This window comes from Gallinula chloropus (genome assembly GCF_964237585.1).
Source record: "Gallinula chloropus genome assembly, chromosome: 5".
Classification (NCBI taxonomy): Eukaryota; Metazoa; Chordata; class Aves; order Gruiformes; family Rallidae; genus Gallinula; species Gallinula chloropus.
The window spans coordinates 29,769,874-29,782,737 of NC_140090.1; the positions used below are offsets into that span (position 1 = coordinate 29,769,874).

A 12,864-nucleotide genomic window follows, 5' to 3' on the forward strand; every position below is an offset into this window, starting at 1 on the left:
GCCGGCGGGGGGCGGGGCATCGCCCATCATGGCGCTGCGCGCGGCTCCGCGCCGCTGCCTCTGGCTCGCGCGCGCGCTTGCGGCGCCGGGGGCGGTTCGGCTCCCGCCGCTCGCCGGCGCCTCGGCCCCGCTGCCGGTCGCGCCCCGCTCGCTCCGTCCCGCCGTGCGGTTCGCCAGCACCGGCGGGCAGGGGCCGGAGGCTGAGAGCCCGCAGCGGCGGGTGGTAGTGGTGAGGATCACCAGCCCCCTCGCCTGGCTCCGCACGCGCTTCTACTACCTCCTCATCCGCCTCTACTTCGACCAGGAGTTCAGCATCGAGGAGTTCACCAGGGGCGCCAAGCAGGTGAGCGGCGGGCGCCGGCCCGGTGCCCGCAGAGGGAGAAGGGCCCGCCCGCCCGCCCGCCTGAGGGGAAAGGTGCCCGAGCCGCGGCGGCCGCTCAGAGCCTCCCCGGGGGGGCTGCCCGTGCCCGGGTTTCCTTTCGCGGGCGGGCGTCGCAGCGCCCGTGCTCTCTCTCCCGGGTGATGGAGGTCCCCGGTTTTGGGTCCGGGTACCTCCTTTCTGGAGGAAGCGAGAGCAGGCCGAGGTGCGCTTTGCTCCAGGCTTCTCTTGTTCTCCCGCGCTCCGGAGTTACGCGGTGTAACATCAGGTAGTAGCCACCCCCCAAAGTACCGTGAAGGAAGGTGCTTTAGGACGTTTTAGGGACGTTAAGGGGCCATGTGTCGCCTCCTACCTGGTTTGCCTAAGGTGGGAAAGCTTAGGCAGGTTTAGAGCTGGCCTGTGTATTTGTTTCTCCAAATCTGTGAACCTGGTAAGCTCTGACAATGCAAAGCATCAGAGGTAGTGACTAAGCCAATCATGTAAAAACTAAAGTTATCTGCTGTGAAACTTCATTTACTGTATTTAACTTTTAAAAGAAACAACAAAGCAACACAGCCAGCGGTAAGGGGCAGGATATTAAAGTGCTTAAGATCAATTCTAGAGACAAAATAAACTTAAACTGAGTTAGTTGCCATCCCTGCAGAACCACCTGGTTTGCCTTGCCCTGGGTTTCTTTGGTTTTACATGCTGTAGAGTCCTAAACACTCTGTCAGCGCTACTTGAATATGTAGAGGCACTATTGTATGCAAATATACCTCCAAAACTGAGGGAAGAAGGGGAGTTGAGTTTCCTGAAGTTCAGAAGGTAAATTAGATTTATAAAGAAAGTCTATAAACCAGAGGTTTCATTTTGACTAGAAGTGGGAGATGAGCTGAGAAAAATGGCAGGGGAATGAAATATTTACAGAGAAAAAGACATAGTCTGTTTGAATTATTAAAAATAGAGTAAAACCAACTTACATAGATTACTGTAATGGTTTGGGTTTGTTGGTTTTTTTGAGTAAGCTATATATTCACTTCCTTGTTATCAAAAAGTTTAATGCTTTAAAAAATAAGAGACTGAAAAAAACCTTATGGTTTTAGTCCATTCATGAAATAGCTCTTTGCTGGAGGGCTTCCATTTCAACGGTGATAGACTCTGCAAACACTGAAATCTTAAGTCATGGAATAATTGGGTAGCTTGTCACATGATGATAGATTGCCTGAAAAACAAGCCAACCTAGTGTTATTTGTTCATGTATTCTTCTCTCTTTTTTTTTTTTTTCCTTTGAAGGCTTTTTCTGTTGTTTCAAAGCTGCTGTCTCAGCGTAAACTTGATCTGCTGGATGAACTTGTATCAGCAGAGGTAAACTTTAATTTCTTATTCTAGCAATTGATATTCCATTATAAAGTAACATGCATTCAGTCTGTTGTTATTTACAAATTCTGTCAGTTTAGTTTAATTTGGGAAAAACAGCATAATGTAGAACAAGGAAATTGTTTGCCCTGCAGCTTTTTTATGTGTAATAGTAAGGCATGAAGCAAAGTTACTGTATTACATAAGGTCCAATTACAGAAAAGACCGCTGCTGTACCAGATAGGATTGAAAGGTGGTGGGTTCTGGATGGCAGGTGGAATTGGATACCTCTGTTGGTGCTGACAGATAGCTGACACTTCTGGTCTGTGCACCGGAATTCAGATGAGGAAAGGAAGCAGTTTGTGCTCGCCCTTGCTGCACTAATACATTCCTACCCCAAGCAGACCATAAAGCCAATTACTGGCCTTGGCTGGAAGGCCTCAGTCTTACGTCAGGGATATGGCTGACCTGGCTAGTTAAACATCAGTGCTGTTTGTTCCTTGTTTTAATCCGGTTTTAATTGCTGAAGTTGTCTTGGCCTTCCCAGGGGACGGAGGTAGCAGATGCTTCTGAGTCAAATGGAGGAGATACTTCAGGTCTATGTCTGCCTTGTTACTGGATGTCAGCTTGGCCTGCCCTATTGCCACCATGTCTTTGCAGCAAAAATTTTGGTGCTGTTCTAGTGCATCGCCACTGGACAATCTTGCCTCCTCTCTCTGAGCAGAGATAGCAATAAAAATGTGAGTTTTTTCTTACAGTTGTTTTAAAAGAGTATCTCCTCTTCCTCTGCTCGTCTTAAATTCTCCAGGTGGTCGGGTTAATGTGGATCCAGAGGCCTCATGTAACCAGAGCACGTAGTGGATGAGGCTGTGATGCCATGCTATTTTGTTGTTGCTTTGGCCAGTGAATTTTATACATGCAAAAAGTACTAGAAACATAAATGTTCTAGTGTAGATCGCCTTTTGCTTCCATGTGACCTCTGTTTTTTGTTACTAAAAATTGGCAATCCAAGTTAGGCTAAAAATTGAGGGAGTTAAAAATAAGCACTGTGCAGCTTCATACTTCTTTGTGACGTGTCTTTCTCATGGTTTTTGAGGTGATGCCTTTGTTCAGTATGTGTGCCACTCCCTTTTTCTACTTAACATAGCTGTGCAGGTCTCAGGACACTCGAAGACTGCAGTATGGAACTTAACTCCCAGAGCAATGGTTTTTTCAGTCTTTTGTGTATAAACTTCCTAATGGAAATGTAGATCACAAACCAGCAAAGATAAACTTAGTGGCAGTGGAACTGATTTTCAAATATAAATTTGTGAAAGATAGCAAAGAAATAATTGAATGAAAAGCTAAGAAATGCACATGTAGCAAGAAATATGCAGTGAGAAGGCAGAGTGTAAGTATGATTGTGGAAGCAAGCTCATCTGGTATTTTCTGAGCTCTATGTGCCTTGCTTTGCAACTTGAATTCTGACAGTAGCTTTTCTAAAGACTTTTTTAAAATACTTTGTTTTGACTTGAGTTTACCTAAATGAGTCTTCTTTAATATTGTTGAATTAGGGTTTGGGAATGCCCAAACCTCTCAGTGCTTTTTCACTTCCGCTATTGTGTGTTATACAAATGTTTTGGTGATACAACTCATTTTATTAACGGCAATAGAAAAGATAGTTACTTCAATTTCCTAATGAAAAGCTGACAGTTTTTCTGAATTTAGGTACTTCAGGTGCTGAAGGAAAAGATATCTTTGCTCCCTGACAGCCACAGGGATGCTTTAGCAGCTGATATTGATGCAATCATGTACACAACAGAAGGAGATGTTCGCATTTACTATGATGATGATGGTATGTTTAGAATTCTAAAACATTTCAGCAATGGCCAGGTATATTTCCTGGGTTTTCTATAAGCAAGTCATTCTCCTTACAGGTGTGGTTTTGAGTCATGTTTCTCATTCCTTGTTTTTCTGTTTACAGTTCATCTACATATAATTCCCAAATTTCCCTCTAAACCGGAACCTTAAAGATGATTGTTAATAACCTGTGGTAGTATTTTTAACGTCTGCTTAGGTCTTGCACATTCATCTTTTGTAATTTCAGATTTTTACATTATTAGTCTTTAGCAATCTCAAATTGCTCAAAATGAATTATTCCGCTAAGCTGTTGCTTCAGCATTGAAAACATACCTTCAAACGAGCATAGCAAAGGCTGGATAATGAAATAAACTTTGTCTTCACATCTATTCTGCTTTCATGGAATATACTTTGTTATAGGACTTTCTGAATATTATTTTCATAAGCTAGTGATAAGCTCAAACAAGTTTTCCTTTTGGTTAAATATTAGCAATGTGTGCTGAGTTCAGCATCAGACACAGTTTAGATGGTTTATAATCTGAGTCTTACAGTGAACATTTCAAATTATCAGACATGGTGAGGTTTTCTTCGTGTTGGGGGGATAGGAATTTTTTCCCCCTCTTTTTCTCCTGAGTTTCAGCTACTCCACATACTTCGGTAGTATCAGTAGCTGGACCTTGTGATAACCAGCTTTTCTTCATATGATTTAATTCTGTATGATGTCATGCAACAGTGATGATAGAATGCATACCTTTCTACAGAAAGTATTTTAGATGTTGCTAAACAGTGTGAATATGGCTTTAAATAGCTTTATTGTTCATTATTCTATCATGTATTCTTTATGGCTGAAATCAGCTACCCTTCCAGGGTCTCACTAGAATGTATGCTGGATAGCAAATAGTAGTATTTGACCACTGAGAAAAATGAGGTCTGCCTTGTGCTTTGATTTGTTTCCAACAGGAAGAAAGTTTGTTAGTATCCTGATGCGCTTCTGGTATCTGAATGGTGCTAACCTGCCTGATGAAGTACCAGGTGAAACCAAAGTCTTCCAGATTGTGTTTGGAGATGAAAGCACAAAAGAAAAAAGACATCTTTTAACAGCAAACTATGAGTAAGTTGACTTGTCTTCTCCCTCTCCCTGTTGTGTGTCGTGTCGTTGTCTGTGTCCTTCCTCCCCACCCCCAGCTCTTGACAGGTTCATGTGCTAGCTGTGTGGAAAGTGGTTTGGGAACTGAAAGCAGTCACACCATGCTGGTGCAGAACTTAGAATGTTTTTATTTGCTTTGATCCTAATTTAAGCCCTCATCCAGCTTTCTGTTTTTTATTCTAGGGCCAAAATTTCTAAATATCTTTTAAAGTCATTACCTTGCTATCTTGCTTCTGAGTTGAGATTAATGGAAACTCTCTGTCTGGAAGATCAATAGCTGGAGCACTGAATGAGGCTTCTGATCCTTTCCTACGCTGCTCCTGCAGCTTTCAGGAAATACACTGGTATCAGTCCTTGGTTCCTGCTTACAGCAGTGCAATCAAGCCAAGCAGTCAAGTGTGGTGCTGTTGACTTGTCACTTCCCACACGTAAGTCAGCAGTTAGCTGAAAATGTCACTCATGAAAGAGGATTTTTTTTCAGCCAAATGCTTTCTGCAGAGGCAGAACAAAGCAAGCATCACCGGGTGTTCAGATAATTCAATAGCACTCATCCAAACCCGCAAAACGCACATTAGGTAGCTGGATTTTCATAGAAATACTTGTCAGTAACATCTGTATTAGTGTACTGACCTCAGAGCAGTGCAGAAACATTTGCATGGTTGGCAAAATGTACTGAAAATATCATTCTCAGAAGTTGGAGAAGTGTGGATTTTTGTGAGAGAAATGCAGTGTAATCAACGACTTGTACACCCACATTTGAAATGGAGAGACTGGGAGGGGGGGTCTAGATGATCAGGAGCTCTGAAACAAAGGAAATGCTCTGAGGACACCAGTGCTTTTTGCCTGGTTGAATTTTTGTGGATCCATCCCTTAGCTGAATTCAGCATGTTTTATAGAGTTGCAGGCTTCTGAAGCTCCATTAACCTCAAAGGCTTCCCCTGAAAGCTCTAAATATTGGTTCCTAGTCCCCAGCAGAGAGATTTCTTGCAAGTGTGCATTCCTTCTGCTATTTTTAGTGCTACCCTGTTTAGATCAAATGAGGAAAGATGCTATAGGCCTTTGAAGCCTAGTGTTAAGTATTTAGGTGTCTGGAGAAGACAGTTGCCAGGAGTGATTTGCATGTAATTGCAAAGCAATGAGGTTATATTGCTCCTTTCCACAATACACAGGTTACTTAGGAGCACAAACATTCAGCTTGAAGCTCAGACTTCTCTTTAGATGGCAAACAGTCAAAACTGGCGTGCTCAGGGAGGAACATGTCAATAACTACAGAAGGAAAATGAAGATTCTTTGAAAATAGGGATGGATGTTTTCATTTTCCTGTCAACAGCTACATAATTTTGTTTCAGAGAGATTCAGTGCTACTGTTAGCTTGATCTCTAATGTGTTTCTGAAGGTACTTTGTAAGCTTTAGTTCAGTAAACCTGAAAATTTTGTGGTTTCCCTTTACAATGCAGCTACCATCTCGTGAAATGAAACCCTTTATTTAGAGGTGAAGATCTGCCACAAAGCTCTATGCATAGCTACTGCTATGAAAACTGAGTGCTTGCTTGGTACCAGGATCTCTGCTGTTGTTGCTCAGTCCTGCCTGTGGGATCTGAACCAAAATGCTCTGAAGTCAGTGCACTTTGTTTCATGCTACAGAATTAGTTTGGATCTTCCAATCTAGGGCATAAGCATCAGTCTGTGGAGCATTTCCAGGGATAACTGTTGGTTTTGTAGCCCTTTCAGGATCATGTAATTTTGAACAACTCTTCACTTGCTGTCTTTCCTTTTTCCAGGTTCCAAAGGGAGTTTACAGAAGGAGCAAAACCAGACTGGACAATTACAAGGATTGAACATCCAAGGCTATTAGAATAAATGCCTTCTACAGTCTTTTTATGTACCATTATAAATGTACTGATGTAACAAATACCAGTCTTTTTTCGGTCTCTTTTCCTTTCCTGCCTTTGCCTCCAAAAGAGGGATGAATTTTGTATGTTTGATTTCCCAAAATTGTTTCTGAAACCCACACTATGCTGCAGTATAACAATAAAGCCTTTTCCCTGGAGCAGCCTTGTACGAGTTTGTTTAATGCTCATCCAAGGCATTTACACAGCATGGAGTCACACAGGCTGGTATTACAGGTGTGTCGACTTCTTACATTCTGAGAAGAAATGGTACCACTTGAAGATAAAAAACACTTTTATGGCTGGTGGCCCTTCTGAGTTATTCTCATATGTTTCTTTTTTTTTTTTTCCTGGGGCCTGTACAATATATATGTTAATAATAAGAGACGAACTAGAGGTAGATGGACTTCTTAAATTGTCTAGCCTCAGCAGTTCATTTTGAGGTAATCTTGCTTTTGAATATGTTTGAGATTAGAGAGATGATGATTGGACCTGATGATCTGAAGGGTCTCTCCAACCAAGGCAATTCTATGATTCTAAGAACTTGAGAGATATTATCAGTATGGGCCAAAGATACATTTTTTTTTTTAAATAAAAGCAACATTCAATTCATCAACATACAGGCAGTTCCAAGTTTAGAGGTTTACAAAGGAAAAATCAGTTGAAAGCATGAATTTAAAAGAGGAGTTGACAGTGAACCTAAATTAAGTTTCAAGGCCTGTTGAAGAAATTGTAATAATAATTAAAATTAGATACCTTATAATCCTCTGTACAAAGTTCAGTGATGGCAGAGTGCCTTGTCTTCGCAGGACAAGCAGAATTCCATGTCTCAAATTAGATATTGCAGCTATTTTGTATGCAGTCAGTCCAGAAAAGTTTGAGGCCAAGTGAAAAATGTTTTTTATTCTGCAGGCCATTTGCTGAGTGATGCTAAGTGGTAACATGTCCAGTTTGGCCACAGTAATAGGAGCAGCAAGCAGAACACAAGTGAAGTGTGCAGATGCACTTAGATGAGAAGTCGTTATGAAGGGAAAGACGACAAAAGCCAGTGAGGCTGTCTTTATATTCAGGAGTATCTGCTTTTACATTGAAGTCTATTAGAAGTGCTGGTATATCTTAATTTTGATCGTGGGTTACTTTCTTAGTATCTTTCTGTTTGGTTGGATGTATTAGAATGGGAATATCTGTCATGACTGATGAAGGACTCCCCTTTTACTATTGAGTGATAGATTTGTGGAAGCAAAGGCAGAGTAGACTGTTCTGTATGACTAATAGAGAATGAATTTGGTTTGTTCACTATAAAATGACTGAATGTAAACATGATCCAAGTGGATGATAACACAGTTCTGCTGGAGAAAAAAAAAAAAGAGTAATTAGAAATTCACATGCATTATTTTAAACTTCTGAAGTTTTGCTTGCCTTAGTAGTTGTGGAACAGGGGTGGCTGGTGGTTATTTGGGAGGGTTTCCCCTCTAATATTTTTTAAAATTATTCTGGAGACTGCAAACCTCCATCAGACACAGAACTACCAGTGGCCTTATTCCACCAAACAGAAATTGGAAAGGCATGCAAAGTACTAAGCTCACTGTATGGGAAAGTGGTTTGCTTCCACAGTGAATAGAACTGGTATAATTAAACTGGATTTACAGTCTAATACTGGCTTCAGAAAAAGCCACCGCTACTGCCTCACCCAAAACCCACCGTGGAAGGAATGGGCAAATGTACATCTTCAAGAAGATGGCACTGAAGTTTACAGGAAGCTTTCCCTCCTTTTTACCTGCCATCCATAAATTGTCTGTCATAAATGTGATCTTAACAGGAATTAATCAGGCTGAAGTGAGTATCAGTGAAAAGTGTTTGTTGTCTTATGGCCTCCCCATTTTGTCTTGTTGGAAACACTTTTCTTTCCGGGTCACTTGTTAGGCACTACAGACACTTCACAGTTTCTACATTGCCTGCCAAAAGCATCTACCTAAGCCTCCTGCTATCTATGAGAAGAAATGCATTTAGTATTTTCAAACTAGCTCCTAGTGAATAGATTTCTATATAGGCTGTCCCAAGTCCTTACTGCAAAAAGGACAAGGGTTAAGTTTGCTTTGTCTTGGCCTAAGACTTACAGGGAAAGGTGAAGAATGTTGTCTTGTAATTTGGGCATTTCCAGCGCTGCCCTTCAGGCATCTTACTCTAAAAATTATGACACTAATTTAAGTGTTACCAAATTTTTAAATATAGAGCTAAAGGAAGTGTTTTATTTGAACTATCTTTGTGATTTAGGAGTATTGATGGTGAACTAGAGCATGCTAGTGGACCCAGATTCACTTGCTGATTTCTCTCAGACATGACCTTAGAAATCCCAGTGCATAAGGGTTTGGGTGTGCTTTATTTTTTCCCTTCCATCTCCTTGCCTGACCTCCATTTGTTTTGCTGTGGGTCAGGGACACAAGTGCAGTTGTGATTGTGGTGTATAGCCTGTAGACCCTCATACTTAATGGTCTAAGGTATTTGCAGTTTTGGCATGCAAACTTCATTCAGGCCCCAGCATTCTTGAAAGTAATGTCACCAGGTTTGGTACTGATTCTTAGGGTAAACTTCATCTCTCTGTTATCACCATTGACACAATGCACACAACAGTGAGGTCATAAAGTGTCTGGACTGTGCCTGAACTGCAGATAGAGATTCGAAGTACCCTATTCTTTCCCCCTGTATGAAACCATGCTTCTTGGGGTTCCTGTGGAGTTTGGGAAGCCTTTATTTATTTATTTATTCATCCAAAACTGTGGTCATATTTACTAATTACTGACACTGCTCAACTGTAAACAGCTGCTTGGCACAGTCGCAGTGCCTGTGTGTAGGCCTCGGCAATTAGATCTGTCCCCAAGAAGGCCCTTTAGTTTGCACACTCCACCCGCCAGTAGATGGCCTTGGTCGCAACGCTACCGTGACTGGGAAGCAACTGGCACTACGGAGTGCAAGAGGAACAGAGAATGACATAGTAGAGGCGTTGATTCTCATTTAAGTGCTATTTAAATCATTTAAACTTGTTTTTATTAAAAAGTCTTTACATTCTTACTGGCTTTCATGGTGTTAACGATAGCGGCTTGTGTTCTCTCGGCAGCACAAACCCATTTTAAAGGCCAATTTGACAACGTTCTTAATATAGGAAAGATGAGTTGTACATGTGAATTCACACAGGCGCCTTAGAGTCTGACAGCAGCAAACCTTAGTTTTGTATTCACGTTTTGAAGTGTTTATTGTGTTGACTGTAGTTCTCCTCCCACCTGTCCTAGCATTGTCTGAGTAATTTGGGGGCCACCTTCAACTTTCTTCAGTTTTTGAGGCACAGGTCTTATGGCTGGAAAGCTGTTTAGCAGTAAAAGTCATATTGTTTGTCACAGTAGTGATCACAGTCATTCAAAACTTCCGAAGTGCTGTGCTGCTCTTTTTAGTTATGCCTCAGTGGCTGCCAGTGGGGGCCTTTGGGATTCCTCACAGGATGCAGTCACATGATGGCTCCCAGCTTCTATGAGATGGGATACAAGTGTGTGCAGCAGGAAGTGTTTTTAGCTTCATTCCTTCCTCACACATGGGTGTGATAGTTGCTTTCTAAGCACTGGACTGTGTGTGGGCACAGGAAGAAGTTCTTAGCTGTTAATAAAAGGAAGCATTACCTATATAGCTGTGCTTTTGTTCTTCTAAGGGAAAAGCAGCTGGGCCACAGTTGCACAGTGAGTATTGACTGCAATAAATAATCAGTTTTCCTTCTTGTCTTTCACCTTTTTTTTTGTTCTCTCCATTGCTGATGAGCTATTCTTTTGGGGTTTCTGCAGTCCTGCTGAATAGGATGAGGATTAAGTCACTATACATATCTGTGGTGCTATTGAAAACACACCCTTTGCTGCAACTCTGTCTCTCAGATGTATTTTGTTTTAATTCAATGGTGTATGCTTTTCCTAATATAAGGTTCCTCTATTGAAGCTGATGGGGAAACTGTCATGGATTTTAATGGGAGCAGACTAAGTGCAACTTTTTTGCTGCCTTTGAAGTTATTCTGTCAGATAATAGAGGCAAGTTAAAATTAGACACACTGTAGTTTCTCTTGTGTGCCACTTCTTCCCTCCTCTGCTGTCACAGAGCAAGACTTCTGACAGTGAGCTTGGAACTACAGTGCTCAGGATCTATAAGGGAAAGGAGCAGGACAAGCAAAAGAAAGTACATCTGTAAGCAAGGTCAGATAACAGAAGCATCAGCCTGTTAGGACAAGATTGTCCACATGGACAAATCTGAATCTTTTGCTTTGGAAATCTTCTATCCTGTTGTGCCTGGCAGGGGAGACAATATTTCACCAAGGATGCAGCCCTTTCCCTCAAGGACATGGGAGATTTGGCACACGTAGGGAAACAAGTGGGGACTTGAATGTTTGTCTAAACTATATTTTGTTGTTGACCGCAATCTTTTACATAACAAGCTGTCCTTCTACTCTACTTAGAGGCAAGGATCTGAGTTTTTAAGGTTAGAACTGAAGCCCAAGCTTAAGTTTGCAGAGTTTTTATAGTCTGACTGGGGAGGCTGCCCAGGTAAAGCTGTGGTAAATCAGAGCCAGCTACAGGCTGTCTCTGCCTTACACTAATTAGCAGCTGGCACATCCCTAGAAATCAGGAATGAAAAAGGGGAGGGTGGGAAATGCTTTGATAATCCCTCTCTTTTGAACTTTCTGGAACCACTTGGCAACTGCAGTATCTGTAACTTAAGTATCAGCTGCCAAGCCTGGAGACTAAAGCTGCTGTGGTGCAACATAAGTGAGTGGGTAGCCTTGTGAAAGCCCGTGGGTCTGTCAGATCATCAGTTCCTGTGCTTGCTGATGGTGTTACGCTGTTTGAAGACCTTCAGGCTTCTTATCTGCAGTACAGACCAACAAGGTCATTACTTGTGATGTTGGGGTTTTTTAATGCGTGCATTGTTCCATAAACTGAGAACTGATAAAAATTGTTTGGAGGATTTTTATATGTGCTTTCAGAGGGACCAAGGTCTGCAATAAAAGCTGAAGACCAAGCTAATGAAAATTAATTTGTGTAGTCTGTAACTCATGTCTTGCAAGGCACTAACTGTTAAACAGGTGAACATCTATCTACTGTTGGCTTGATTGAGGTGGAAGTTAAGTCATGACTGTCCCCTAAGTCACCCCCCCTGTGGCAGAACCTTCTGAGCTGCTAACCTGTTCCCTGTGTTTTTTCATATGAGGTAGAACAAGGGAGAAACTGCTGATTCTCTGGGTGCAGTGTGCACTGCTTGTTGTTGTAAGTTAGGATTTATTAATACACAGAATTCTGTATGGACTTCTGCTGACAGGTGCTTTCAGAAAGCATCATTCCTGCTGTTGTAGTTCAAACTCTGCCTGTGAAAGTATGGTGCAGCTCACTGGTGAGATAATTAAACTCTGAATTCACTCTTGCCTTAAAAGGATAGTAAAACAAGTACCTGTAAAGACGCATTGTGGCTTGGATTATACACCGTTAGTCTTTGCTCCTGAAACTTATATGTAGATACACATCGATCATATTTTGAGGCTGAATTTATATCAGCCTTCAGCTGCATGAAACAGCACTTAGGATAAAATCTGATTTCTACTATAAGGGAGTGATTTTTCTGTTATCGTTTGCAGTGTTCTGTGTGGGGGTTTGTTCGTCTGTATTCTGTTTTCTCCTAAACACTGGTAGTCAGTCAAGGCTGAAGTAAGTATTTCATTGCTAAGAGATAATACAGACGTCTGAGGGGAAAAGCAGATTCTTTATTTGGTCAGTCATTCTTTACATGTTTCATGTTCTACTTTCAGGTTCTGGGTTGGAAAGAAGGGGATTTTTGGTTGTGGGGTTTGGTTGGTATTTTTAATGCCAGATGGTAAGTTTCACTCTTTTTTTCTGTTCAGTGGAGACTGTTGTTTCTGATGGTCTCATCTGCATGTACTTTCATAGGTTTCTGCTAGTACAGTGTCCCTGGGTACAGCTTGTGCTGCAGGGTCTCCTGCAGTGTACAACCTAATCTCTTGCCTTAATTTCACTGAACTATGTGGGTTTCAGCAGGGGTAGCTGGGTGAAAGGTAGTGCCTGCATTATGCTGGAGATCTGCTTAAATGCCTCCTTCTGGCAAAATCTGTGACAGTATAATAGCTGAAGTAGAGAGAGGAAGGGGATCAAAGGTGGGTAGTAATGCAAGGCTTTAATAAAGAGGAAGCTGTATATGTTCTCACTCCTTCGAGCAGAAGCTGTAACAGTCCTGAA

The 12,864-nt window shown here is 41.8% G+C and overlaps 1 protein-coding gene across 1 annotated transcript; it reads left to right on the forward strand.

Annotated features, from left to right (window-relative positions):
- Nucleotides 1-16: 16 nt before the first annotated feature.
- On the forward strand, nucleotides 17-6,743 carry MAIP1 (matrix AAA peptidase interacting protein 1). Its single transcript, XM_084264522.1, has 5 exons — nucleotides 17-343; nucleotides 1,652-1,723; nucleotides 3,422-3,548; nucleotides 4,514-4,664; nucleotides 6,482-6,743. The coding sequence occupies exons 1-5, from the start codon at nucleotides 29-31 to the stop codon at nucleotides 6,558-6,560; spliced, it is 744 nt and encodes a 247-aa protein (XP_084120648.1). The 5' UTR covers nucleotides 17-28; the 3' UTR covers nucleotides 6,561-6,743.
- Nucleotides 6,744-12,864: the final 6,121 nt, after the last annotated feature.

Coding starts and splice junctions, on each gene's coding strand:
- MAIP1 (XM_084264522.1), top strand. CDS start 29: ATGGCGCTGCGCGCGGCTCCGCGCCGCTGCCTCTGGCTCGCGCGCGCG. Junction 1,724..3,421: donor ATGAACTTGTATCAGCAGAG/GTAAACTTTAAT, acceptor TTCTGAATTTAG/GTACTTCAGGTGCTGAAGGA. Junction 3,549..4,513: donor CATTTACTATGATGATGATG/GTATGTTTAGAA, acceptor TGTTTCCAACAG/GAAGAAAGTTTGTTAGTATC.